This window comes from Cariama cristata, unplaced genomic scaffold (genome assembly GCF_000690535.1).
Source record: "Cariama cristata isolate BGI_N322 unplaced genomic scaffold, ASM69053v1 scaffold8470, whole genome shotgun sequence".
Lineage (NCBI taxonomy): Eukaryota > Metazoa > Chordata > Aves > Cariamiformes > Cariamidae > Cariama > Cariama cristata.
In genome coordinates, this window is record NW_009596357.1 from 27,742 (window position 1) to 54,596 (window position 26,855).

Genomic DNA, 26,855 nt, shown 5'->3' on the forward strand with positions numbered 1-26,855 from the left:
CAACAGGGCTAAATGAGTTGACCATGGACAGGCTGCAAATCAGTGGCAAAGTCAGGGCTACATCTCCCTTTGCCTGAGTCCTGACCAATCTCCCTACTGAACTAAGTCACTCGTAGCTGTTCGGGGCTGCTGCTAAACACTCAGCATGGCCACTGACACTTGCTCTAGGGCATTTGGTTTTCACTAAAGGTGGATCAGTTTGAATTCTCCCCAAAGCAAAAGAGAAACAACTTACAAAGCCAAGGCATCATCTTCAAAATACATCCCCATTGTTACATGGCCACTTAAGATGCTTCCTGCCTCTTCGAAAGCTTCCCTGGCTGTAAAAAAGACAAAGACACAAAAATAAACAATAGAAAGAGAAGTATCAGCTTCCTCCTGGAAACCAAATTGCTGTCTGCATACATAACACCCAAACAGTCAGTTGGCTCATGAGAAATGGATGCGCCTCATGTCCACAGGCTAATGGGAGGAGGAGCTGGCAGTGGCCAAAAGGATCAGAAGGAAAGTTCCTACTATGAGAACAGTATTCGCTCCTCATCCATGAGCACTGAGTTTCCAAAATCTGCACGACAGAGGCACAGATGGAAATTGAAACGTCTTTAAAGACTTAAAATCCATAAGCGTTCTTAGTTTTTTCCAGTTTCTCAAAGCAGGCAGGATCTGTTACAGGCATCCAGCTAGGACAGGGAGGATCACAAAGCTAAATGCCTTGCAGACACGACGTGCTCCACCACTTTGTACAGCTGCAAAGAGACGGCAGCACCTCCGCTGTCACGGCTCAGCATAAACCCACGTGCGGCGACTGCGAGGGTCTCCCACTCGCCTGATGGAGATGGTGAAGTCAGGTAGAGGATGAGGAGGAAAGGACCAGGTTGGGGCTCTCTCGATCCGTCACAGCTGAATCTATCTGTGCTGAGAGACTGGGAGCAGAGCCCCAAAATGAAGCTGACTCCAGAGCTGGTTTAAGCCTCTATAAAACAGCCCCAGTTTTAGGCAGCTGGATCCCTGGGAGGGACAAGCTTTGTGAGAACATGCGAGCCAAAGTGCGTGAGCTTGTAAAATATAGTTATAGATCAGAGATCAAAACGGCTGCTGCCAAAGGTGGGGTGAAAACGGGGTGGATTTCAACACCACTCCCCCTCCTCCTTTGTATTGAGCAATTGAAGGCAACAAAAAAGGCTCTTCTGACTTCAGGAGAGTGAGAAATCACACTCTTTGGAGAAGTCAGGCTTTCCCATGAATTAAGGTTACATCTCAGATACAGCCATAATTCATGTTGCTTTATAACTTAAATAAGATCTCATTCAGACACTATTTAGCATTCCTCATAACATTCACTGTCACATCACAACTGGCCAGCCCAAGCTCTTGGGACCGGTGATTCAGACCTCGGCAGGCTGAGGCTGGCTCACAACTGGTCACTTTTTGGTTCTTTGGTTCCTGCTTTCCAGCTACTCTCAAAGCCATATTTTCCATTGTGTTTCCCTGAAACCACAGGGAACCACAAATTTTCATTTACACTATTTTCCTTTCCAAATGGAAGCTTAGATCCTTAAAGGAGTGGCTCACTGAGGAAACAGTGTTGTAGGAAACAACACACATACAACAAAGTCGGTGACACAGCTTGGCTGGTTCATCTTGTGATATCCAGAAACCACCGTTGGATAGGTTTGATGTTGGTTTCCACCTCTTTGGTCTTTGGTTACTTGGTTTTATGTGTTTTATGTGAAAGAAAAGCAACCTATAGGACCAGTTGACAAGGACCACTGAGAACTTCACCAACAAACCCTTTGTGAAATTGTCTGTACCCCAGCTACTGCCAAAAAGGGCACGGGGCAGAGCATCAGCCCGCCCTGTGCCATAAGGCACTGAAGGACACAGCCTGACGTGGAAAGAGCGGGCTCACATCCAAACTTCCTCAGGAGAGCCCTTCTACAGGCATTTAACTTTAAACCCTCACTTGAGACATAAACTTGTGTTGAAGTGCTGCCCTGGAGCAGCCCTGGCTGCAGGAACACTCTCCTAAATCAGGACAACTTTCTGCAGAGTCCAGGCTTAACTCCTTTCATCAGGGTCATTCCCGATGAGATCTTCCCTCCCTATCACAATTTCAAACTTTTCCATACTTTGGGGACTGTGCCAGCCCCAGAGCCACGTACCAGCCTTCATTTCTCAACAGCTCACAGCGACGGTCTCTTAGCTCTGGGCAAGAAACGCCCCAAATTCACAGAGCTCCACTACAGACAGGAAGCACTTCTAAAGCAGCTATGTAAATATTTCCTAGAAAATTAGTCCCTCCTGAGAGCACTGTTTTAATTCCCCGCAGAGCCTGATCATGCAGCACATGCCTTGAGCCAGAATCCCAGCTGCCTTCCAGGATAGCCGCCGTCAATTGCACAAGCCCAGCTTCACTGCAGGATTTGGGAACAAAAAGGAATAAAACTGTCTGATGAAGAAGGGTCTACAGCTCCTGCAGAGTTTTCGGAGGCAGGATCTGAGCATCCCCCCTTATCCCTCTAGCAGAAGGCATCTCATGAAAGCACGCTCTCCAGCAGCACCTGGAGCATCTTTGCATGCCGCCTTCACTTGGTTTACACCGATGCTGACAAGCCCTACGATGGTACCAGAGCTTTGCAGAACATAGGTCTATTTTTAAACATTTGCTGCATGGTTTAGGACAGAGTCTTACTTCCAAGTATGCATCCAGTTTCTGCACAGCAAACAGATTTCCCTCCTATCAGTTCTCCAAGTTTCCAGGAAAATGCTCCTTCATGGTCCTAGTAATACCATTCACCTCTTTGTAATAAATTTTAATAATGATTTTTCCGACAAGCCTCTTCTAGCTCAGACCTACTGAAGGGCTTCTTAACATAGTTCTGAGGCTAAGTGTTGGAAAAAAGCCAGGGTTTTATTTAACTGGACATCTCGTTGCTCTGTTCCAGTTAACTAGAAATGGCAATGACATGGCACGTTGTTGGTTCAGGTTAGAGCAGGAATTCTTGACGTGATAAAATCATTGGAAATTCCAGGTAAGTCTACAGGCTGATAAGAGCTGTAATGTGGTTTCCCCGGACTCTGGCTTGGGTTTGGTGCCAGAAGAGCTGGGTCCAATTTTCTGCTCCCTCAGGTTGTTCTGCATGATGCTGGAACAGCCCACAGGTTACAGGTGGGGAAAGCATCACGTAGTTCATCTCCCCGGGCATCTGCGGCTGAGTTACCCCAGACTGCGGATGCCGTTCCAGGTTGCAGACTGAGCGTGTCCCGAGGGAAGAGGCAATCTTGCAGGCTCCACACAGAGCAGTCTGGAAACCTCCAAGACTCTTGTTTGCACAGAAAAAAACAAACAACTTCTGTATAGGAAAGGGTCTGAGCAAACACGTCCAGCCGGATTTGGGCAGCTTCCTTCCATCAACCCCTCTCACCATCCCCACGTTGTCCAAGGTCCTACCACGGGGCTAATCCAGGCTCCACTACTGCAGAGAGAGGAATATGTGGAATAGAGGGAAGATTTTGGAGCTCAGCTGATGAAAACCAGGGAGAAATGGGAGTAAAGGTTTTTTGAGATCCATAAGATTCTCTGCTACATTTACAGATTGAGACCCTCCAGAAGAAGGCAGGCGCATTAGCTGTCAGCAGGCTCGGTGAACACAGCCCAAGCGTTTTCTGGTTGGTTCTGGATTTATTTTTTTTTTTTAATTTTGTTCTTATCTCTGAGCACAGTGGCTTCCCTCTGGACCTCCTCATGTGAGAAAGTAGCTTGGTTTGCTTTTAACCAAAGTTACAGGCACAACAGAGCTTCAAAATGAAAAATAGTCTGAAATGCTGATCTTAAAAAAGATCAGAAAATTCTCCTTTTTTTAATGCAGTAATTCCCAGAGGTAGCAGGTAACTGAGACCACGGGGTTGGAAGGTCCTAGCTCTCCACTGTGGATTTGACTGAAGCATGACATGATGTTCCCTTTCCAGATCGACTTGATTCCCTCTCTCCCTTGTTAACATATAGGATTGTCACATGAAAAATCACGGTAGCTCTAGGGTTCGTTTCCCCCTCTTTCAGAAAGGCTGTGGAAACCCATCGGATCCTGGCCCACGGCTATGGCATGCAACGAATGATACCGGAGTAGCATCTGAGTGAGCAACAGCACCCTTTGCAGCACAGGGCAGGGACTAAGAGACTATACTGACCAGGACTATACTGACCGAGCCTACAAAGTCAGACAAATTCAAACACGTTCAGAACACTCCTTCCAGCAACTTTGCTTAGCGTTTCTAGCTGATAACCATCACTGAGGGGGCTGCACCCACCTATTTCAAAGTCCACAAGTGGATTTCACTGAGTTATTCACATTTCATTCCTTTTGATGCAAGAAATTTGTATTTTACCTACGTCACTGCTTTGCTTTTTTTTTTAAAAAAAAAAAAGGGTTTGGATTCTGTGTTGGTTGCAAGGACTGGGACTACCACATTTGCAGGAGGAGTCAGCAAGATAATTATTAATCCAATAGTGGAAAGGGCTTTCTTTAAAAAAGAATATGCTGTGACATGTTGTACATGGACTACAAGAAGAGGCTGATGGATCTGGGTTTGTTCAGTCAGAGGCCAAGAAAAGATTTAATGGCAGCCTACAACTACTTTGAAGGGTACTCATAAAGAGGATAGAAGCAAACTCCTCATGGCGAGGGGCAGGAGATACAACAAGGACAACAGGTACAAATCGTGGCTTGGTAAGCTCAGATGATTGAACATTTGCAAAAATTTCTTTGCAGAGACAGGTCACCCAGGGCACTGTTGTTTTGTACTGCGCCAAGCACCATGTCGGGGTTGTCAGATGCTACCACACTGGGTGGAATAAAGATACCTGGCAGCCGAATGTTCTCTGAGCCAGGATATGGACCTTAGGTCCCACATCTGCAATCACCTGCTATCTTCATCTTGCAAAAATAAAAAGGGTGGTGCCAGGCAGGCTGTGATGTGAGCAAACACACTTAGAGAAAATGAAACGCGGAGGAACTTCCAAGCACCTGGCATCATGCCTCTCCCATCAGGAATGAAGCTCAGTGCTTATCCCACAAATACCACACTGACCTTCACTCGTGGCTGTGCTAAATACTCCTAGAAGCGAAGCATGGTGATAGGATGACAGCTCAGATGGAAATTCTCCTCTTAAATATCCTTCTGCTTCATCAATTGTGGTCAGCTTCAGAGGGCAGGGAACTCGGCTCCTACAGAAAGGCAGAGAAACAACATGGGCTGCCTTCTTCTTTGCTTTTGGGAGGACGAGACAAAAGGGCAACCTCAATCCAACAATGCCCCAACCCAAAATGACAACCGTTATGACTCATTAGAGACAAAAATCAGTCGCCTGGGAAGGAAGGACATCATCTAGTCACAGAAAGGCCCTGGTTATGAGGAGGAGAGAACAGCCCTGAGCCAACCTGGTAGCTCTGAGATCCTTGGGATCTCCATTAAAAATAACAGAGAGGAATTCCAGCAAAGAGAGAGGGACAGTGACAACAGATGGATGCACTGGCCAAGAACAGATGTTCCCTGACACTGAAAAGCACAAAAAGTTATTAAGCTAATTTCCAAACCAAGCCTATCAGATCTGACATTATTTTTCAAAAAAAGGATTTCCATTACACAGAGGGTGAAGTATCCAGACCATCATCTAGCAGATGTGCCAGTCTTACTGTGTGGGGACTCATTAACAGACTCTTACATCATGATGAAGCTGGTCAGTTCTTCAGTTCCCCACATGCCATTGTACATCACTGATCGCTCGCCCTTCTCGTAAATCTTGATGGTAGGAAACTGAGTGACATTCTCCTTTGTGCAAATGTCAGGCCAGTCCCAGCAGTTTACCCGAGAGAGCACAACCCCCCGTGTTCCTAGAGTGGAAAATAAATACGTATAAATTATATGCAAAAATAAATGGTTGAAAAAGAGAGCTTTTTGTTAGCTTCTTTGGATATTATTGCACACATTTGTACTATCGCTGCCAGAACTCCTATTTGCTTTGGCATGCAGCTTACAGGGCTATGGATCCTAGCAGTCGGAGCGAGACCAGGTGGGCTACCGCTGAGAAGTTGCTGGACCATTCCTGGAGCCAAATGCTGCTTTGTGTGGGCAGGATGTCAAAATCCAGCCCCGAATCTACAATCTCTTTGAGTACAGGCTATCTCCCTCTTGAAATCATTCATGGATATGCCTTACACTTAGGAGCCCAATAGTAACTATTTCCAGCCTGTGGATGTATTAAATACCCCAGCAGGTATGGACTGATCCAAAAAACAGACCATGGTGAGAATAATCTCGTACTTCTCGGAAAGAAATACCCAGAGACATTCGCATCTGGCTGGTTACTCAAAGGGACACCAGGAAACCCTGATACAACTGTCCAGGAGCATAAAAGGCAGTAAGGAAAGGTACTGGAAATACCTTCGGAATAAGGCTAAGATAAAGAAACAATGCAGGCCCTCACTTACAGGAAAGAGGGAAGACAAAGCTTGGCATGGAGGAGGCCGATGCATTCAAGGCTTTTTCACTTATTAAGGTGCCCAGTATTGAAAAGTGTCTGCTCTACCTAAAGCATGAAGCCAAATACACAAGAAGCAGTTAAAGGTGATGTAAGCAAGATGGATGTAATACAAGCTGGCAGTCTGATGGCACTCACCCTCTCCCACCCATGCCAGCTGCTCATCTCCAAGCCACCGGCAGGTACCTTTAGGGCCTTAAAAAAGGAGTCTCAGAAGTAAGGGAGAGGGAAAGGAAGTGCACTTGGGAATTATAGAGCAGTCAGTCCAACTCTGGTTCCTGGGTAAAATACTAAAAAAAGCTTTTTATGGGTCTCACCAAAGCGATAAACTCAAGGGTTGAAGGTTGGTTCCCTGCCTGCTCTCCATGAGCCCAAGACACAGTGTCTGCGACTCCAGCCTGTCCTCATCAGCCTTCCTCTCATCTGCAGGCTGGGCGAAGACCAGTACAGGCGGTTGCTGGTCCGTGGCTAAGCCTGTGCTAACTAGTTGGCAGGTGAACCGTCACCGGCTTCACTAGCTACCAGCCCTTGATTGCCAGCCTCACCTAAGCTGCCTCCTACCTACTTGTAGGCTTGACCAAGGCCAGCAGGACTGTGTACAGTCCTCAGGCCATACGTCGTCCATGCCCACCGCAGGAATGCCGTATCTCCGAAATCTTCATGCCTTCCCTAAATTTGTTTGAACAGGATTCAAGAATTACATGGGAAAGATGGGATGAAACCTAGAGACAAGTACACACACGGAGGCAGATCATTGCAAAGTGTCCTTCAGAAACCAGGGTCAGGGCAGATGATGAAGAGTTCCCAAGAGTACAGCAGATAAAACAGTCAAGCTTTCTTCTCTGTCTGTCCTGGGTTTGATCCTGATGATTATTTTCATTAAAGGCCTGGCTGATGGAATAAAACACACACACATCCAATCTGCAAATGATCCCAAGCCCAGAGGGGCAGAAAGCAATTTGAAGGGCAAAGTGTAACAACAGCAGCATTCTGTAATGAGAAGCAGGACGCACAGATACCATCAGCGCTGCAGAAAAGGGCAAAGCTCATTCTGGGATGAACTCTCAACAGTGTCTGCAAGACATGGGAGGAAAATTATGCTCTACTGTCCCGGAGAGACCTCTGCAGAGCCCAGCAAGTCAGGCTGGGAAAGATGTTTTTGGAAAGGCTTAAGCAGATGAGAGAGAATCCACAGAAGTTTGGAAGACGTGCCTCCTGAGGAAAAACCCAAAGAACTGCGTTTCTTTTGATTGGAAATTGCCTGGAAGAAAGAAACAATAAAATCTAACAATATGCAAAGTCTGCTCTGGAGGAGACAGTGAGATCACTCTCTGTTGCCAGCTGGGCAAAGACAAGCAACAACCCATGCCCAAATATTAAGACAAGTAACTAAGAACCAAGCACAGCTGAGTCTTTTTGGCAGAGCAGCTGTGGAAGGGTTTTAATTGCAGGTTAGAAACGTGCCTGCCGGGAATGGGCAAGGCATCTCCACAGATGAGGGTGAAGGCAGAGGTGACCTTAGCACGTGTTCCTATCCCTATGGCCTTGGCATCCCACTGGACCGTTTTCTGCAACCCTCATTTTAGGTTCTGCTTTGCAGCTCACGTGAGGAGTTTGCTGCTGTTCTGCCTTGTGTCAAGCTCATGTACAGAAAAAGCAGCGGGAGCAGTGAGCTGAGGGTCTGTAATTCCACTCCGACAGTCAGGAGTTGTCAAAACACTTCACGAGAGCAGAAATGGTTTGTGTCATTCTCCAGGCTCTGAAAAAAACATCTCAAATTCAAAGCCTGCCCCTGGATTTATTTCACACCTCTGATCCAGTATAGCTGGTTCTCATCATCTGTTACCACATAATCTTGTGTCTTGCCCAACTCTGAAAAATAATGACATGGAAATAGGGCTTTGAGGTCTTGTTAAAATTGAGTTGGAAGGTTGCTGTCAGGTCCCTTAAATACAAGTTTTAGTATTTGGATACTACCTCAGGGGATTACGCACCAAAAGTGCTCCGAAGGAGCCGCATCTGGCCTGAGGAACACCTTGCAGAGGATGATCACTCTCCCATCCCAATCTGCATCACATTATTAATTACTGAACGAGCAGCCATTTCAGGAGTGGAGTAACTCAGCAACAGACTGTTCAGCCCTGTGGTCACTGCTGAGCTGCTGGATGGGAAGAAAGGTGAAAGAGGAACACAAGATCCTACCCTTCTGTGACTCGAGGTGCTACCAAAACCAGTAACAGCAAGAACGTCTGTCCTACGGGTCTTATAAAATCAGGACCAGACAAATCATCAGTGCTACAGGGAACAAGAAAAATCAGGAATTCCTTAAACTTCTAATCCTTTGGAAGGTAGGACTGGTGTGAGAAACAGCTCGCTTGAAGAACTGGTCCAAAGGCTACAACATGAAAAAGAAGTTATGTATGAAGTGCTGCACTTCAACAGGAGGAATACAATACAGAACAAGAAATGACTACCCAGATAGCATCACACAACGGACTCCTAAACCCTTACTTCAGATTTCGGTTCCATTAATATACATCACTAAATCACACAGGTGACTTTCATGCCTTTCAACTACAACTTCAGACCCTTGTTTTTGGAAGTCATTCTGCTGCTTCCATAAATTCCTATCTTGCAAAAGAAAACCCGAGCTGCAGCAGTGATGCCCAGCGGCAGTGAGAACGGCACGCTCTTGCTGCAAGAGCAGAAAATGTGCTCAGTTCAGCAAGACAGAGATGCTTCTCTTTCTCTCTTATTAGATTGGACCTCTCAACAAAGGGAAAACACTTCGGGGGCCATCAACTTAATTTTGTGATGTTCTGCTGACCCTCGGCTACTGGATGATTCACAGGGTCATTCCAGTCTCCAACCTCCTCCATTCCCTTCCACTTGAGCTCATATGGCCCATTCTCAGTGTCATTTTGCACAAAGAACTGGTATCAAAAGCAGGACCTGGTTCTGTAACTCAAAATGTGCCTCTAGAGCGAGTGATTCATGCCTCAGACAGCTGATCTTGCCTTCTCAGCCCTTACGAAGAAAGCTCCATCCCAGGGAGCCGACAGGAATACTGACAGAGCTTCTAGGGGAGCTGAGATTGCCCCAAAGCCATACCCCATATTTTATTCTCAGTCCTGCATTGCTCAAGATCTTCTTCCTGATCCAGAGTTCTGTATCTTCCCTCAACCGGGCCATAACTGAGAGCCCAGGGACCCCCATCCTTTTAGGTCCTCTAGCTCCCCTGGTAGCCCACCTGGGACTGAGGCTCCCTCAGCAGCAGAGACAAAGGATCTCCAGATCCACTAATGCAGCCATTCTCCACCCTCGCCGAGGCCGCAGCAGGGAAAGCAGACTGGAATCATTCCTCAGGTCACATCTGGCCTGGGAGTCTTCAGTGGGACCCCACAGATCACAGAGGAAAGGCCCTGACCCCAATCAGTTCATAATCTCTGCTGCGAATCTGTCTGTGGTTGCTTCCATGTACCGAGATTGTTATCAAATGATTCAAAAAACACATGGTGAAAGCCTGCCCACACAGAATCAGCCGAGGTTTGGCCACTGGCAGGGTTTCATCCACTGACTCTCCCAGGTTGCTCCTCTAGCTGGTCTGACTGCTGGGGAGTCTAAAAGAAACCCCAAACCATCAACAACCATAACATCTCTAACAACAACAATCCACAATAACGACTCTACCAACAGCAACCCCCCCCCCGCCCCGAGCTTTCCTGTTTATTCCTGGGCTTTCAGTCCAGATCAAAGCTGCTTGTGACTCTCTTTTCATGCAAACTATGAATTCAGAACCACTTTCATCCAAACCACAGCACTGTCCCCAGCATTCCCAGGAGAGTTTCTTGTAAGCAAATCCCACTGCATCTGCTTCCCAGAAAGCTGGCTGGGTCCCCTGCAGACTCTGTGAAGAAGAAGAACTAAAAGAAGGCACCAGTCAACTCCAGGGGTGCCAGAAGAGCTCTCACTCAGATTCACTCGCCCCGATCCACGTGACTTCCCCATGGTGCTGCAATGAGTCAGGGATGAAGCCACCTCAGTGTCCCTTGCAGCCGGGGGGAGAAAGAGGCATCTCTGGAAGAGATTCAGTCCATATAAGAATGATGGATGGGCAGAAGAACCCAACTCTCTCCACTAACTGTAGAGAGGGATAGGGTTGAAGACTTGAATGAAGCTGAATTGGAGCTGCTCAGATCCTCTTCAAGAATCACTCCATCCTGCCCTTACTACCAGACTACCAATGCATGCTGTCTTTAAGCGTTGCTGATTCTTCACCATCATGTGTTATTTATGTTGTTCTGTGATGGGGGTTGGACTAGATCACCTCTAAAGGTCCCTTCCAGCCCAAATGATTCTATGATTCTATGATTAAGCCAGTCTCCAGGCCCTGAAGGCACCATCATTGTAAATTCTTCCTCTGACACCATCCTGCCCCGTAGATCTGGGCCTGTCCACACCTGCTTGTCATGCTTTCCACAAAAGCTGGGGCCATTTACCACTCCTTTCCAGATCAAGTACTTCCAAGGACAGGAGATCTGATGTGTCACCCAGCACAACGACTTGCACGTAGTGCATCTCCTTGGTCTGTGCAGGACCTAGCACTGAGGGGCACAAACAGGACTCTGTTTCCGTGATGCAGGCTACAGTGCCTGCTGTTTGCCCCTCCTCGTTCCAAAGCCCACCCTGTGTCACCCACTGCCGCTGGTGCTCTGCCCTGGCCCTCCTCATGCATTCATCATGCAGTATTCATCACGCAGTCACCATGCCCACCATCATCATCATCATCATCATCATTTACCATGCAGTCACTGTGCCCACCAACATCACCATCATCATCACCATCATACATCACGCACTCATGGTGCCCACCACCCTCACTATCATCAACACCATCATACATCACTCACTCGTGGTGCCCACCACCATCACCATCATGCACCATGCTGTCACTGTGCCCACCAACATCGCCATCTCAGCTGCAAGGCAGTTGGGGCAGTTGGTGTGTACCAGTTTACATCAACAACATAAGGCAACTGCAGAAGTCCCATGCTGCACTCCCGGTCCCACGACTTTACAGAGGCACAAATGGACTGCAAAGATCCCTAAATAACAAACAAAGGACTCTTCCTAAGCGACCTGATGTGGGTATACCTTCCTTAAGAGTTTGAGGGGAAAAAATGAGTATATTCTGGGTGACGGTGTGAGGTACCACCAATATCCTCCCAGTCTTCTGGTTCCTATGGCCAGGGCAGGTGCGTGTCAGCTGTAAAGCACTCAGACCTGCGGCACCTTACCTTTCAGGTCATCAGCCACCTCGGTGTAAGATCGCAGCACTGCCAGGGACACTGCCTCCCCTGAAACACAGGAGAGACACAAGTGACAGATCAGACCCACTTTGCTCGCTGACAATGTCACGTTACGACTCTCTGCATCCTAAGGTGCTTCAAGCTCTGAAAGACTTGAAATAAATACGGAAAATTGGACTTTATGCTTTTGTGCTGCAGACAGCAACCAGGTTGTCTAGGCTACCCCATGAGCCCATGCTACCACAATTTCCCCTCTTATTCCGGTAAAATGAAGGTTAAAAACTTATGAACATTGATATCTTCTATACTGAGAGATACTGTCTTCACACGTTATCAGTCAATGAGAATTGATTTAATCTGGCTGCTAATGGTGGGTGGATGGCCAAGGGGCAAGATACAGCACTTATTTATCGTTTAAACTTGTCTACAGGATCACCGTATTACAGAAAGCATGATGAGCAGCACAAGCTTAGAGAAGGGAGATGCAGGCCACATTTCATACTCACAGCTGGCATAAAACAGCACCACTGTCTGGGCATTCTCCGAGAGGGCAGAGTAGAAATTCTCCTCTGTCAGGACAAGGATCTGCTCCAGGGGCAGTTCTCGTTTCTTGTCCCTGGAAACGGCTTCCACCACCTGATCATCCTGAATGTCTGCAAGGAACCCACAGCCGGACATGAACACAGGCAGGCACACAGGGTAGAGGGAATTGCAGCCCCCTCTGTCACCCCAGCAGCATGTTTTTGGAAGCCAGCACCTCTCAGCAGGGAGATGGTGACTGTCAGCGGGGGGCTAAGTCACTGCCTCGTACGAGGGAGTGGAGGCACAGGCACATACACAAACTCATCCAAATGCACTTATGCCATCTCACACCAGTCGTGCCCTCTGATTTGAATGCCATTCTTTAAGCATGTCGGCTCCTCTAGGATCCTGCGTCACTTTTTTTCAGAAAACAAACCCAATTTTCTATGGAAAACAAGTGCGTTTTCAAGGACACGTTGCAAGGGCCAGTGTTTTCTCCCTGGGGAAGGCAAGTCTGGAACAGCTCTTACAAAAACATGTCTCAAACCTTTCCAAAGGGACTGATAATTCTGAGGCTCTTCTTCTGATGCTTGAAGAGGAGACAGCGTTGGGTGCACTTTAACCCCACTTTAAACTCCTGATTTTTCTCCCTGGTGTTTCCCCTAAAAATTATGCCTGTCTGTCATGAGACTCCAGTTCTCTCTGCAGAGAACGAAAGAGCCACTTTGTACAACCGTGATGTGACTGTGACGGTTTGCCTTGGATTTGCAAAAGCGTTCTCTAATGCTTTAACATATGCCTGCACGTCTCTAGCAGATGCTGATTGCATGCCCTACCTGATGATAATCAGCTTTTCACTATTTAGTTGCACACCTTGATTGTTATTCTCTTTTTCATCGTCATCTTCCTCCTCCTCCTCCTCTTCATCCTCCTGAATTTGTTCAACTTTGTTCTTATCTTCCACCAGGGTTATAACTTCATCAGTGTCTTCCAAGACCAGGTATTTGATTGGCACTCCCTAAAGAAAACAGAATAAATCACTGGGAGTAAAACATCACTCTCTGCCTATTCTGTCAGCAAAGCAAACTCAAGGCTGATGGGGCACTATCATCCAACTCCTTATTTTTGGGGTATATCAACAGATTCCTAAAGCTGCCAAAAATCTAGGGTGTGTTTCTTTGGCCCAATTTCACCTGTGCATGAGTTCTTCCCAACTCGAGACTGACGTTTCCTTGCGAGGAAGTAATTGTGGCTACGTGGGATCTTGTGCCTGGAGTGGTGAAAGTGAACACCCGCTCCACCTCCCAGCATCTTAATATAGATCTACCACTGCAAGAAAAAGCCCAATAGCGAAATAGTGAAGGACAGCGGGGAGGTGCAGGGTCCATTCGGCTGTTCTCCCCTCTCTAGAGGGGTCAGGCTGGGTCAGAGTAGCCCATCACAACCTGGGAAACCGGCACAAAAAAATCTTTTATCTCGTGAAGCTCAAGCAGGAAGAGTGTTCCCAAGCGTACACGGGCTGCCAACGCATGGAAAGAAAAGTATTTCTCAGAAATGAGACTTTGTGGGCTTAAAACCAGTTCTGGCACTCTCTCAGCAAAAGGCACTTCAGAGAAAATGAATTTTGTAATGAACTGAGGGAAATGACAAACTGCTGGTACCTCCCATTGGCTCCAAGAGGAGAAACACAACATGCACATCTCTCACCAGGGCATGGGAAGCCCTCAGGGGATGCTCAGGTTCAGGTCTGATCCTGTATCTTTGCAATCACAAGTGTGACAGTTCAGGCAATCTGGGGCAACATGCGCTCCCTGGCATTTGTCAGCACCGAATTCCATCTTGCCTCACAAGCTGGGTCAGGTCCCTCCAGAGTTTAGCTCATCTTGATCAGCCTCATTTAACTTACACCCTGCCCTTTTCCCAGATCACTGCCAGAGGCATTTGGTTACATCAGTTCAGCACAGACCTTTGGTTGTTTGCTCTTAGTTTCACACTCATCTGCTTTCCCATCTTTTGAGCATCTTTCTTAAGGAGGCAAGGGCCTTTAGAAGTCCGAATCTTCGGGGAATTTGCACTTGGACTACTACCTTAGGTAGTTCACAACCTTGATGTTGCCTCAAGGTCTAATGGAGATGTCACCCTACGTTTTGAACCTAAAATAAACTAAGTATTTTATCTTACCAGCAAGCACAATTGCTCTGCGTTACCAAACTTGGGCAGTTCCCAATACACACATCCATCTAGGGAAAGGCACTTCCCCTTGAACTTCTGGGAAGGCTGTCAAATAACAACGGAGTCGAGCAACAGCCCAACACCTCTAAAGAGCACCATACCCAGATTGGGGAATAAGAGTTGTACAACAAAGAAATCCAGCATCTAACCTCATCTGGTGTCTTGAGAGCAACGTTGGCCCGGAGCAGAATGTTCAAATCTACGAGGTCCCTTCCAAAATACAAAGTGAACATTAGATGGTGTGATGTGCAAGGTCACCCTCTCCGTTCAGCCTGCCTGGCCGACAAGCCCACCTCCCTCAGCAGCACCACGTTCTCACAGAGTCGTGCTTCAGGGCCCCCAAGAACTTGTAGGAATCCAGAATCTATGTCAGTGGTGGAGAAATAGGCTCCAAGTGACCTTCTGGTGGGATCGCACTGCAAAACGTGCCTATTTCGCAAGGGGTTTGGGTTCCCTTTCTGTGATTTGGGTCTTTGCTCACGCACCAGTACCCACATCCCAGCACAGCTCATCTGCTGGTGGACTTCAGCTCATGAGTAAATGCAGCCAAGAAGTGCCTCCATACAGGGAGGTACCATGGTGGCAGAAAGCTGCAATAAGACAGCCCACACCCATCCTTCCTCCATCTCCTCCCATTTCCACAGCTGTCGGTGGACATCCCCAAAAGCCATGCAACCATGCCTACGGGGGTTGCACATCTCCTTTGGCAAGACACCACGGAAGCATTTGCAAATCCAAGCCAGTCTGGTGTACACAGCCTGCTCCTGAGCTCATGGATCAGAGACAAGTAACTGGCAGTCAACTGCGGAGGATGCCAGATCTCCATAGCACAGCTGCTCTACACAAACATGTCTCCTGTCCTCCTGGGGAACAAGCATGCTGGTCTACCTCAGAGAGCCTTTGTTGACTGAGGAGGCATCGCTTATTGAGCGGAGACCTTACTGAATCTCCTTCTGCCCTTAATTTGAGGGCAAAATACAAGCTTTCCATCTGTGCTAAGTTTCTTTTCCAAAATCTCTCCTAGTCTGACTGTTTTTTCACTTCTAAGTTAGTGAAAGACTCAAACATTTTGATACTTCCAGCCAGTCTGAAACCAAACTAATCTGATTCTGGGCAAGTCCTTAAATGTGACATCCTCTTGCAGGATATAGAATCATAGAATCATTATGGTTGGAAGAGACCTCAAAGATCATCAAGTCCAACCGTATACCTGATGCCACCATGCCCACTAAACCCACTAAACCATGTCTCGAAGCACCACATCTAAACAGTTTTTGAACACCTCCAGGGATGGTGACTCCACCACCTTCCTGGGAAGCCCGTTCCAATGCCTAACGACTCTTACAGTGAAGAAGTTCTACCTAATATCCAACCTGAACCTCCCCTGGCGCAACTTGAGACCGTTTCCTCTTGTCCTCTATCAAGCCTACTCTTGTCCTATATAGCCTACTTTTACTGCCTCTCATCCAAATGTGAGTAAGCCCACCGAGTATCTTCCTGGCGGTGGGGTAATTGAGCTCAGAAACACCACAAAAAGCAAGGAGAACCCCAAAAGACGTGAGAGCAAATACCTGGACAAAAGGGCAACTCCTGCTTTCCCCAAGAGCTGCCAGGCCACAAACTCTGCTGTCCTCCTGTCAGCCTCGTAGGTCTCTTTCTGGCTAAGGATGAACACGAGTGGCAGCCCAAGCTGCAAGTGAATGGTGGAAACCTTCTCTGGGTCCTCAGCAACCTCTGTCTGGAGAAGAGACATGGTTACACTGCAGCACATCTCCACACTATTAAAGGTACCTCAGCTCTTCTCCTGCACAGCCCAAGCCACCACATATTTCCCAGCCACAGAAATAAGGAGACCCTTGAGAAAAAGCCTCCAACCCTGATTCTAAAACATCCACCAAAGCAGAACCCACACAACCCCGGTTAAACTGTTCCAACCTGTTATGACCCTCCCTGTTAAGAACCTAGGCTTTATTATGCATGTTCTTTGTGACTTAGCAACTCCAGATGTCAAATCTCCATTAATTTTTATTTACCTGGCATCCATTCCCCGGGGCAGTTTGAAAACCCTGGCTGCAACACGCAAGAGTTGGCATCCTCTCCCTTCCTGCCTTGGCCATGCTGCTTCATGACAGCACGGACCTGCTGAATGAAGTGCCTTCCCTCCGTGGGTCTAACCCAGGAGGTTGGCTGAAGGAGGCACTTCCCAGTTTACCCACCCATCCTTTTGACTGGGCAGAGATGCCACCAGTGGGAACTGGAGGCCTGCTGAAGTTCACTGCCCCATGGGAAGAGGAGATAGGAGGGAACCTCCTGGTCCTTGTGCTCACCAAGGCATTAATGATTGATATCGAACTCCCCAGGGTGCTGCTGATGCTAAGGACTTTGGATTTGTCTGGTTTGGAGATGAGGAGGCTGAGGGGCAACCTCAGTGCTCTCCACAGCTTCCCGAGCAAGGGATGTGGAGAAGGAGGTGCTGAGCTCTTCTCCCTGACATCGAGGGATAGGACGTGTGGGAACGGTTCAAAGCTACGCCAGGAGAGGTTTAGACTGGACATGAGGAAGTATTTCTTTACCGAGAGGGTGGTCAAACACTGGAACAAGCTTCAGATAGAGGTGCCCAATGCCTCAAGCCTGTCAGTGTTTAAGAGACATCTGGACAATGCCCTTAATAGTGTGCTTTAACTTCTGGTCAGACCTGAAGTGGTCAGGGAGTTGGATTAGATGATCGTTGCACGTCTCTTCCAACTGAATGATTCTCTTCTCTTCTAATTCTATTCTATCCTATCCTATCCTATTCTATATGTTCCAGCAAAGTCCAAGGGGCACTTCCATCCTGTTCCCACTCAGGGTGCTTACAGACAACTAGAGGAGCACACATTGGTGTCAGGGCTCCCTGGAAAGGTCTAAGCAAGCTGAGCAGTGCAACAGAGCATTGCTCCCATCCAGTCCCACGCCTGTTCCGTGCTTGGACCCAACCTGGGAGCTTTGCCATTAACTTCATGGGGAAGGGGCAGATTCTGATGCTCAGTCTTGCCCTCTGCTCACATCTCCCTCATCCTCACATCCCTCATGCCCCCAGCCCAAGAGGCTCCCCTTTCCCAGTCATACCACCAGAGGAGCCCCCATGAGCTTGAGGTGCCTGTGGATGTTGAGCATCGTCAGAGCTTGCCCCATGGCTGTTCTCCTGCAGGGCTGTTCCAGGTCCGTGGCCTGCTGGCAGTGGCAGAACAACAGCCAAGCAGATGACACATCAGGTTCATCATTGCTGTGAGACAGAAAACAAAACCCATGCTGAACTAGGCATCTACCACAGGGTTTTAAAATGCCCCGACAGAATGCTCATGTTTGCTGATATGTTTTACAGGGCAGATGATCCTCAAGGTCAGGCTTTGGCAGGCTTGTGGGACCTCTTCAAGAGCCCTTATACCGACAGGAACAACTGTGTTCAGGTGCCTTTCAGAATTGTGCTGAACATCTAATGAAGACCCTGGCTCATCAGATGTAAGTGATCTCCACCCCAGAACAGCTGGCCCAGTTCAAGGACACAAATTAAGCTTTTCTCAGTGGGACCAGCTATGACATTGCAGTGGAGGCCCTGGCAGGACGAGGAGAGCTGAAGTCTACAGCTTTGCTCATGTCTTTTACCTCACTGATGACATCTTACAGACCGTATAAGGCATATCCCACCTTTTGAACAGCATTGGTTTTGGCTGTGCCAAAGGAAGCGGTGAGATCGAGTTCTCTGCATGGTCCCCTGGTTAGTCGTTCCTGCTCTGATACCACCACTGGTGTCGGCCAGTGGGTTAACTTTGGGAAGTCACGTTCCTTTTCCTACGCACCCATTGCCCACCTCTAAACCAGGGATCACCTTCTTTGTAAAAGGTTTTAAGATCTCTCCATGGAAGAGTAAAGTTTAGCATTAAGACCTCAAAGCCTGCTGGCCCGGTTGGCTGAAAACTATTCATGTTGGTGAAGCTACCACCATTTCATCTGCTAAGGAGACGGCCTGCTGGCTGGTGTCCTCTCTGCTTTATGGAGAATAAAGCCAATTTCTGTCCAAACGACAACCGTGCCATCTAGTGGCAGCCACAAAACGCTGTCCCTGCATGTCATGATCCTGCAAGGATGGGATGGCACCTCGGGGAAGGACCGCTTTGGTGCCCACCCTGGTGTCACCTGCAAAAGCAGGCAAATGGTTCTACATCTGAAGATGCAACCTGCTATGTGATATTGGCACCTTTCTCCCTCTCAGTTCCCTGACTGCAGTAGGTCGCAACAGCAGCAAGTCATGTTGAAGGATCTGCCCTTCTAATGCAGCTCCTCCCGTGTGGGAAGAAGGGGTTGGCCTCAACTGACCAGCTCCAGTGAAGCCATCGGGTGGGAAGTCCCAAATACACGAGCTGACCTGCAGAACTCACTGCTGCCAGAAGTTGCCAAGATGAAAAGTAAAAACGTGTTTAAAAAATTCTGGTGGTTGTTAACACCACGATACAGGTTCGGCTCCCATTTTGAGAGCCCCGAAACCTCTGACTGCCAGAAGATGGGAGGCTGCAGGCAACACACATCCATTTCCTCGTACGCCTTGGGAAGCACCTGTGGCCACTGCAGAGGTAGGATGTGGAGCTGGGTGGGCTTTGCTCCGACCCACTATAGCAGTTCTTACCCTTCTCAGCTGGCCAGATTTGACCATCAAAGCACAAGGCTGAGTGTTTTAAGACTATAACATCAGCTGTATCAGCCCTCCTGAAAACCCATGGCTAAGGTTTGATCAATAAGTTATGGAAATGAAACAGTGGGTTCTTCTCCTATAAACTCCCGTTCAATGAACAGTCACAAATGGTATGGCCAGCCCAAGTCCCGGAACACAAGCAGCCGTTGGTTTTGAAAAAGCAAAACAGATCTGACTGTCCACCCTTGGCATAACATCCTAATACCATCCCAGAGTGGACATGGGAATCTGAGAAACCAAGAGTGAAGCCAACAGTGCAGGGGAGCAGCTCTACCTGGTGGGTGCGTGCTCAGACATACCCAGTGTCTTTCAACAGTGTTGCCTCCGTTGTCAGAACAAACTGGTGGACAGTCCCATAGACAAAAGCCGCCTCCATCACAGCTCTGTGCTCTGGAAAGAGAAAGGCAAGATAAATTCATCGCAGCTCCCTCCAGATCTCCCTCTTCATCCTTCCTAGTTGTAAATATCAACGCCCAGGCTTTCAGAAACTCTCGGTAAAAAGTCACAGCTGTCTGAAGACACAGTGTGAAGGTAACCGAGCAACTGGAGCTGGACCCAGTTGCTGGTCCCCAGTAAACACACAGGTGGTGTACGTGAATCCATCCTACTGCATAACCAGAGATCTGCCTATGGGTTTATTTATTTTTCAAGACAGTAACCGCTGGCTTGCTTTCCCTCTCAAGTCCATCTCTGAAAGTTTATGCCCCCAGCAAAATTTTTCTGGTGTGACTGATCCCTTCGGAAACACAGCAAGACATACAGAGGTGGAGAACTCATGTCTGGGTGGCCCTATCAAGTTTCCTTGATTCTCCATTTGCAGGATTTGGGGTCAGAAACCCAGCTCCCTTGCACCTTAGTAAAAGAGGCTCTGGGAGGAGAGCAAAGAAGAAAAGCTGAGTGTTAATACCTGCTGTGCCAGTAGCTGGTACATAGGCAAAGACCATGTTCGACCTCCCTTTCAATGCGTTTTCAACGTTCTGAAGATCCGCCAGTGTTTCAACGTATTTAACTTCATTAAAGAGCAGGGCACTGAGGAGTCAGAAAAAACTCATTAGCAACTGTTTTCTTTTAAGAGTGAATTTGCAGCCACATAACTGTGATGGGAAAAACAAGGTAAAATTCCAGATTGAAGATTGAAAATTCACAGGCAAATACAGCTGCCCAGGTGTGTGCTGGCGAGTCATCTCAAGGGCATAGATTCAACAGTGTCAAACCATACCAAAGACAGAAGCAGCCTTCTACTTGGCTGTGAGCGGCCTCGGCAATACGTGGGGTTTGTACCTATGCAAAACTTTGTATCAACAAGCGAAAATGGAAAGTAAGGGATTTCACAGAGATGCATTTGGTCTGTACTTACAACAAAACGTTAGCAACAATGGAGTTCACGTCAAACAAGGCATCGGTGGGGAACTCTCTGATCAGCACATTACCTCTAGGGAGAGAAGAAAGAGTATCACCAAAGAAACTATGAAAGATCAGCTACACCTACTAATTTCATTTTCACTCTGTTGAATACTTCCAGGTATATGCTGGCAGCTATGGCTGGAAAGAAAACATCAGGATTGAATTTGGGAGATTTCGTAGGACTAGATGTCCAGGCAATGCTGTTTTAGTGAAGTCACCTCCGTCACTGCCGTTTCACTCGGCTTCTGGGGACTGTTGGTGAGAAGCCTAGCGCAGACTGACAGAAGGTCTCAATATACCAAGCATCACCGTGCAGTCCCTCACCACCAGAGGAAATATTTCTGTGGGTCATGTACAACAGTCAATGAGAACTGAGCCGATACACGAAGAAGCTTCCAGTTGACAGCCCATGGAGAGACCAAGAGCTAAACCTTCGCATCCAGGGCAGACGAGCTAACCGCATCGATAGGAAGAGCACCAAAGAGTGTTTCTTTCAAGGACTAGACCCAAAATCTGGTGGTCTGAGTGTAACTCTGAAGGACTTGGTGGTGGCCACAAGGACAGAAGACCACCGACTGAGGATTTCTCTCCTGGTTTCCTGCAGCAGCACAGCCCACTGATGCTCAAAGGAGCATGGGGCAGGACGGGAGGATTCACACCGAGGACAAAGCATTTACTTTGCCTGTGTTGGAACTTTCAGGGGTATTTTTTGCTAAACTCTGTATGTTCTCACGGCTCTTCTCTTCCTCCACAGAGACCTCTCATCTCTCACAGCCTTTCCTTCAAACATTTGCACTGGAAAGCAATCACAGTGTGGTGCCCAGAAAGCCCCTCTCACCTGAACAGGTAGGCTTTCCTTAGTGCATTTTCTTTTCCACAGTATCTTGAGACATCCTCTTTGGGACAATTAACCTAGACATTGAAAGCGTGTAATTAGACATTCAGCTCCACAAATGACTACAAACATACAGCACTACAGTTTTCTTCCATTCAAGAGTGTGAACACAGCCTTCCCAAACCTGCTGGGAGAAAAAATACAATAAAATGGAGTCAAGAGATGGGGACTGGAGTTTGTACTTCAGTTCTCCAGCTCAGCCTGCCTGATTTGGGTCAGATGGGATCAAGAAATCTTGTGGTCTGCCCAGCATATTCAGAGTGTCAGATTGGTGCTTGCTTATTAAATCCAGCCTGTATCTGGACGAACTTAAATACATACACATATATATAAGCACTTCTTTTAATGTAATTACACTTGCCTGAATTCGTAATTCTCTCACCTAAATCGGCATAAAGTTTCAGCTAAAAATCCCTTTATATGAAATATTTATGGCATTGAATTGGAAAGAAGTGAACCAATCCCATCCAGCATTCTTTGCAGTTTGAGCTGGCAGGAGGGAGCTCTGGAGGGAGTTGGGCAAGTCCCACCCGAATGAGACGAGCGGGCTGATGCCCTCCTGTGCAGCACGCTGGGGATCATACTCTTCCTTGTGCCATGCCCCTGGGTACACAGCAATGACCAGGCAACTCCACACACCCCACGTAGCTGCCAGGAGGCCAGCTAAGCCTGGAACGTGGGGTTGCCCATGAAAAAGAACAATCTGCAGGGAAAATGTGAGTAGCTAAATCGCAGAATGGTTTGGGTTGGAAGGGACCTTAAAGACCATCTGGTTCCAACCCCCTGCCATGGGCAGGGACACCTCCCACCAAACCGGGTTGCTCCAAGCCCCATCCAACCTGGCCTTGAACACTTCCAGGGATGGGGCAGCCACAGCTTCTCTGGGCAACCTCTGCCAGTGCCTCACCACCCTCACCGGGAAGAATTTCTTCCTGATCTCTCATCTAAATCTTCCCTCTTCCAGTTTAAAGCCAATGTCCTCTAAATCCATGAATGCAAATCATAGTGCACAGGTTCATCTACTGAGCCTGAACGGGGAGGCCAGGGGCAGCTCAGGGTTGCCCCTGCCTGACCCACAGCACTGCCCATCCTCTGCTTCGCTGTGTTTGGAGACACAAGCACAACATCAAGACTCTCTGGGACACAGGAACTTGCCCGTCTCCTGCAGGCAACCCACAAGCAGCAGATGTAAGGCCAGGGCAAGGGATTAAATGGGATGCCCTGCTCTGCCAACATCTGCTTTCTTGTGGTGTCCCACTGCTGTCAGTCCCCAGGGTGGCTCTGTCCACCCCGTGGGAAGCCCTGCAGAAATAATCTGCAGAAATAGCCTGTCCCACCCCTGGTCCCCATTTACCTTCACCACCGAAATGCCATAGTCCTGGAGGGCCTCGGCCGAGTTCTCAATCTGCTCCAAGAAAGGCTGGGCACCAGGAGAAACTGAAACACATAAAAACCCCTGCTTTCCATCCCTTCCCCTTACAGCTGAAGCAGATGAGCATAGCTTCAGGGCAAGCCCTGTCTGTGCTCTGGCATGGTAACAGCATGCTAAGGTCCCCATGCAAACATCCCTGGGACATCTGAGCAGACCTAAGGGCAAACAGGGAGCTGTGGCACACTGCTGGCAGAAGGGCCTGCGGGGATGTGGCTGGGGGAGACAGAAGGACTGGGACTGGTTTTGTCAGATGGATGCTGCTGTGCTGGGCACCAAGAGCATCCTCCTGCCATGCATGGAGACAGTGCTTGACACAAGATGGGCTTGCTCTTACTCAGAGAGTAAGGTATTTACTGAAACAAAACTAACTACAGGCAACAACATGAATGCCCGCAATCTCCCCTCCTGCCTTTCTAATACACCCAGGCTATCAATGCTGACGTGGGAGCTGTGTTGGTGTCTCAGCCCACACCGATGTTTCTGGGAAACCATACCTGGGGGTCATGGAGGAGCAGAACAAGAAAGACAAGGCCAAGGATCTCCTTCTAATTCTTGACAACCCTTCGCTCCCCTGCATGCCAGGGATCCCCCTTTCCCTAGGAGGTACCACGGAAGAGAAACTCAGCCCCTTTGAGGGGATAACTCCTTAGGAGGCTGGGTTTCTTTCCTGTGGTACCCCCAGAAAATAATCCAGAAAATTAACAAAGAGGTTTGAAGCAGTCTGCCTGGGGACACAGCCAAGAAAGATCCCACCCCAAGAGGTGTCTGCCTGTCAGGAGCGCTTGGAGCTGTGCAAACACAGATTTGCCAGCTGAGCTCGACCAGCTCTTCAAAATCACTTTGGGTTTAAAAATCTCAAGAATTGCCTCTTCATTGTTCCACTTTCACACACCCCCTCACACAAGCCTTTGCTGAAAACCCAGGCTGATGTAAATGCATACTGTTAAATACATACCATTATGGCTGAAATAAGCCAGGGATGCTCTGCCGGCTTGCAAGCTACTGAAATACTGCTGGGGGCTCAGCTCCTGCAGCAGCCTCGCACTTCCCTGCGTTGGGATGGAGGAAGCACAGAAGAGCAGGAAAGACAAGGAAGAAACCCATCTGTCCCTCTGGGCTGACATGGCTGTTATCAGCTACAGGCACAGGAGAGTCACAACTGGGAAAAGAAAATCAAAAACACATATATATTTTATATATATACACACAAACATGCATATGAGTGTCTTTCTGTCTTAGGTAGGTGCAGCGTGACTGTAATTTCCAGATGTGACACAAACATCTCGAGGACGTCATGAATTAGTCGCTAGAAGAGCAGGTGATTCGGACAACTGTAAAGACGACAGCAAAGGCCATTCTCTTTCCTCTGAGCAGTATCTGTAAGTCCATGGACCCTCAGTCCTTTCAGTTTAGGGTTGTTTTTCCTCCCTCTTTTTTTTTCTCTTGAGTCAAACAGAAATTACATGCACAGGCAGAAAACAGTGACAGTATCATACAAAAAAAGCCACCCAAACTGTCTCAGTTCTTGTTAAAAAGCTTTGAGGATGTCACTAGCATTATAAGTGCCACAGAAGGAGGTGGTCACAAAGGGATGGGCCATATTGCCCACTTCAGACCGTACCAAATGACATGGAGAGATTCAAGAGCCCTCCCCCAGTGCCTGCCCCATCTCTCTGTTGTTTGAGATTTCAGCTACATCAAACGGGAGAGGGGTTTGTGCAAACTCCTCGGGCTTGTCACGCCTTGCTCGGTCCAACCTCCTGTTATTCTGATATTGGTGGCAGAGGAGCAAAACCCATGACCCCCACCAGGCTGCAAGGCAGTCCCGGCAGTCTCCCTTCCACGCCGGGTCTCCACGTGGAGCTGGTTAGGAGAGGAGCCAAGGAAATTTGTGAGATGCTTTAGAGAAAGGAGCAAAGACCAAGCCAGGGTTCACCAGCAGCCCTCCCCAGGCTGCCCGGCCACAGCTGTTCAACTCTTCTGGTTCACATTAAGGGGCTCAGGAGAGCTTCATGTGGACAACCCCTACGGGATGAGAAAACACCTGCTTCCCACTTCATTCCCCTGTTTCATACCAGGTTCCTTCACAGCCTGCTTTTCAGGTGTCGGTCTTTGCGGCTCAGTGTGCTGCAGCATGGCTGGTCCCTGGTCAACAAAGAGACAAAGCTGGAATTGAAGCCACGTAGAAGCTGTTTGCTTGGCATCATGAGCTGCAGCTGTTTTCATTAACAAACGCCCCTGTGTCCAGGGACTGTCATTCCCTCCAACACCCTGTCAGATGCTGTCAGCTTACTATCGCTGCTCTGTGACGAACCCAAATTCAAATGCTCAAAACCAAGCAGGCAAAGTCCCTCTGCCTTGTTCCAAGAGCGAGGAGGTAGTGACAGCCAGGCATGCTCCCTCTCATCTAGGTGAGGTGTTTGGATCAGGCCTGAACGGCACAAAGAAATAAAGACAGAGCTGAGAAAAGCATGTGCTTTTTTCTTTTCATCTGAAAATTTCTAGTTCTTTCCTTTCCAGCTTTGGGAAGTGCCAGGCGTTTCTGGTCCTTTGCCCTCCCATCTGCTCCTCCGGCTTACCGAGGGGACAGAGATCGGGGCGGAGGGGGTGATGTTTATTAAATGACAAACTTGGCTACAGCAGGATGGAAAAATAAACTCAATCCTGGCATGTGGGAACCAACTCAGGTCAAATGGGAGAGCTGACTGTCAAGGAGACAAGAGGAGCAGCCTCCAATCTCTCAAAGACTTCACAGCATTATATCTGGAGGGGGGTGCCAGCAGTTTAAAACACAACTCCAGCCTCTACCCAGCCCCAATCTCTCTTCATGCCTCCTCCGGCTCTTGGAATTTTTCTAGCATCCACCTTCTGTCCTCTCCACATCCCTGTGTGACTGCTGCTCTTCTCCTTGTGCCTCGCCCAAAGTCAGCCCTCTCTGTCCCACCACAACCCCTCACTCTGTCCCACGGTCCGGCTTCTTATCCCCACGTCCCCTCCCTCTGTCCCACCACCCTCAACCTCACTCCTCTACATGCTTTTCTTGCATTTCACACTCAAATGTGTGCTCATCCCTTCCCTACTCATGTCCTCTCACCTCCTCATTACCCTGTCCTGCCTAGCAGCTTCTCTCTGGGCCCCATCAATCCAGGCCCAAATATTCAACTTTTACGTCATTTCTTCTGTCACCTCTTTTCCATCAACGGAAAATTAACACCATAGGGCTGGAAACAGCCAGAACTCTGTACCACAGCCACTTGCAGGATTACCAGAGATGTGTGAAAATACCAGGGATGTGTGAACCAGCTCTGTGTCACTGCTGGGAAACCCTTAAGCCCATGGACCATGGGGCAGCCTAGCACAGCATAGATGGTATGCAAGACCTGGATCATGTTTTCACTGTCATACCTCCAAGACAGAGCCAAGCAAGGTGGTTAAGGTCACTGTAGATGACCTTAAATTAAATTAAATACACCAGAGATACCCAGCACAAACTCTTGCGTTGGCTGGAGCACCTCTGCTGTGAGGACAGGCTGAGAGAGTTGGGGTTGTTCAGCCTGGAGAAGAGAAGGCTCCGGGCAGACCTTAGAGCCGCTTCCAGTACCTAAAGGGGCCGACAAGAAAGCTGGGGAGGGACTTGTGACAAGGGCAGGGAGTGACAGGACAAGGGGCAATGGCTTTAAACTGGAAGAGGGGAGATTTAGATGAGATATCAGGAAGAAATTCTTCCCAGTGAGGGCGGTGAGGCACTGGCACAGGTTGCCCAGAGAAGCTGTGGCTGGCCCCTCCCCCGGGGC

The 26,855-nt window shown here is 48.4% G+C and overlaps 1 protein-coding gene across 1 annotated transcript in view; it reads right to left on the bottom strand.

Annotated features, from left to right (window-relative positions):
• Positions 1 to 24,185, bottom strand: part of TXNDC16 (thioredoxin domain containing 16) — a 32,432-nt gene extending 8,247 nt beyond the window's left edge. Inside the window, exons 1-15 of the mRNA XM_009705686.1 lie at positions 24,017 to 24,185; positions 22,984 to 23,066; positions 21,573 to 21,646; positions 20,688 to 20,762; positions 20,238 to 20,359; positions 19,630 to 19,720; positions 17,710 to 17,866; positions 16,173 to 16,339; positions 14,751 to 14,811; positions 13,243 to 13,387; positions 12,354 to 12,500; positions 11,836 to 11,895; positions 5,723 to 5,891; positions 5,089 to 5,225; positions 236 to 320 (exon numbers count right to left, since the gene is read on the bottom strand). Coding sequence (XP_009703988.1) covers positions 236 to 320; positions 5,089 to 5,225; positions 5,723 to 5,891; positions 11,836 to 11,895; positions 12,354 to 12,500; positions 13,243 to 13,387; positions 14,751 to 14,811; positions 16,173 to 16,339; positions 17,710 to 17,866; positions 19,630 to 19,720; positions 20,238 to 20,359; positions 20,688 to 20,762; positions 21,573 to 21,646; positions 22,984 to 23,066; positions 24,017 to 24,185 — 1,742 coding nt within the window. The remainder of the gene's footprint in view (positions 1 to 235; positions 321 to 5,088; positions 5,226 to 5,722; positions 5,892 to 11,835; positions 11,896 to 12,353; positions 12,501 to 13,242; positions 13,388 to 14,750; positions 14,812 to 16,172; positions 16,340 to 17,709; positions 17,867 to 19,629; positions 19,721 to 20,237; positions 20,360 to 20,687; positions 20,763 to 21,572; positions 21,647 to 22,983; positions 23,067 to 24,016) is intronic.
• Between the last annotated feature and the right edge of the window lie 2,670 nt (positions 24,186 to 26,855).